Here is a 1,981-nt window from a genome sequence, read left to right on the forward strand (position 1 = left end):
TTGTTTGTATCATATCATATTCATGTGTTACTGAATTTGATTTGTTAATATTTCATTTAAGATTTTCCCCATTATTATTGGTCTACAGTTTTCATTCGTGGAACTATCTTTGACAAGTTTTGATAACAGTGATGGCTTTCCTTGTTTCATTAGGCTCTCTGTCAGTTTGTTTATTTTTTGAGGTTTGGAAAGAATTCCCCTATGAAATCATTCTGGGTGACCCTGATATCAGAGAGGAGGAAGGAGAGTCTTTAATAACCTATTAATTTCTTGCAATATGTTTTTATTCTTTTTCTGGGCTCAATTTTAGTAATTTATAACTTCCTTAAAAATCCCCTATAGATCTGGGTTTTAAAATTAATTTGTATAAAGTTGTGAAAAGAACTCTCATAATTATTTTGTGCTCTCCTGAATCTGTTTTTAATTCCCCTTTCTTCTTTGTGTGTCTCTTCATTTCCCTTTCATTATCTTTCTTGTCCTTGTTCCCTTCTCTCTTCTGTCATGTTGACATTGCTTCACCATAACTGGCCTTGCCCAGTGACTGAGAGCCAGGGGTCTGCCCCTCTCCTCACTCCTGGTCAAGGGCCTCCTTACCCACTCAATCTTCTCTTCCCTGGCTATGAAGAGTTCCCTAGTGATATCTTCATACCAGTTGGGTGACTTTCCAAACAAAAAAGGAGTCTGTTGCAGTACTTACATTGCTCACATTAAGAGTGTTGGCTCTAGCGAGATTAATTTCTGGAGTATCTGGCATTATGTGGATCGAAGTTTTATCCATGTCCCAAGCTTCTCTGTACTTTGGCTATGGAAAGAACCAATGATAACAAAATTACTTCACAATTTGTAATTTTGCTAGTTGCAGTGCACAGCTTTCGATTTTTCTGATCCAAAATCTTTTCATACTAAGGTAAAAGTTTCCAGAATCTTTTCACATAAGTTACTCAAATTTGATATGAAATCTGTATTAATACCTTTTATTCATACTTTGAGTTTTGGTTTAAAATTAGTAAGCAATAACTAAACAACCGTGTCAATATTACTTATTAAAATCTTTGCTATCAACATTATTATCTTACAAATGGATTACCAGGTTAATTATCATTTTCTATAACATGAACTTAATTTTAATATAGAAGAAAAATGTGACTTACAATACTAATATTTTCAGCATTTGATTTAGCAAGGACAACATCAGGTGTGTCAACGATACTTGTGTACTTGAGTTTCACCACAGGTGTCCGATAGACACTGTCTCGTAGGATATGCTGGGCATTTTTCACTCTCAGTACTTCGGGAGACCCTTCGGGCACCCAGCCGATGCCACGCAGCCACTCCAAGTCAGCCTTATAGATGGCCTGGGAAAGAAAACCAAATTAGGAGAGGCAGGGTTTTGTTTTTTTTTTAAATCGTGGTAAAGTAAGGAAGCAGTTTTTCATGTTGCATTTTCTCTTCCACAAACAATGATAAAGCCGAGCATGGGCCTGACAAAAATAACTCCTCGTATGCATTGCAGTGTTTTGTCCTACTTTGTTTTCCGTGGCAGGGGCTCTGTGTTGGGGTGCCTATGCATAGTCTAGAAAGCAGAAGGATGCAGAAGGAGTGCTTTGCTTAGGGGATGTGTGGAAGATTTTTGAATATTTTGGTAATCATCACACTAGCCAAGGTGGACTTTTAAAGCAATAATAATAGGCTCTCCAGCAAGTTCTCCACACAACAGCCAGAATGATCTTTACAAAATTCACCATTCAGATTTGATGTCACAACATCCCCCCAACCTATGGTCTCTCACTGGTCTCAGGATAAAGATTAAAATCTTAACATAGATTAGAAGGTGATGATGGTCTAGCATCAGTCCCTACCTATTCTTCCAGCCTCATTTTATACGTGCTTCCCTTTTACCCATGTGTTCTGACCACACTGGCCTTTCAGTTTGTGGTTTGCATACCACCCCTTTTGCATACATTGGTCATTCTGCAGGAAT

At 37.7% G+C, this 1,981-nt stretch overlaps 1 protein-coding gene across 1 annotated transcript in view; it reads right to left on the reverse strand.

The window, feature by feature from the left end:
• The window catches only part of LOC103083893 (nebulin), a 120,982-nt gene that overhangs the window by 78,875 nt on the left and 40,126 nt on the right, over positions 1-1,981 (reverse strand). Inside the window, 2 exon segments of the mRNA XM_082930885.1 lie at positions 698-802; positions 1,152-1,355. Of these exon segments, the coding sequence (XP_082787011.1) occupies positions 698-802; positions 1,152-1,355 (309 nt within the window).

The sequence above is a fragment of the Lipotes vexillifer genome, unplaced genomic scaffold, assembly GCF_000442215.2.
Source record: "Lipotes vexillifer unplaced genomic scaffold, Lipotes_vexillifer_v1.1 scaffold193, whole genome shotgun sequence".
NCBI classification, from domain to species: Eukaryota; Metazoa; Chordata; class Mammalia; order Artiodactyla; family Lipotidae; genus Lipotes; species Lipotes vexillifer.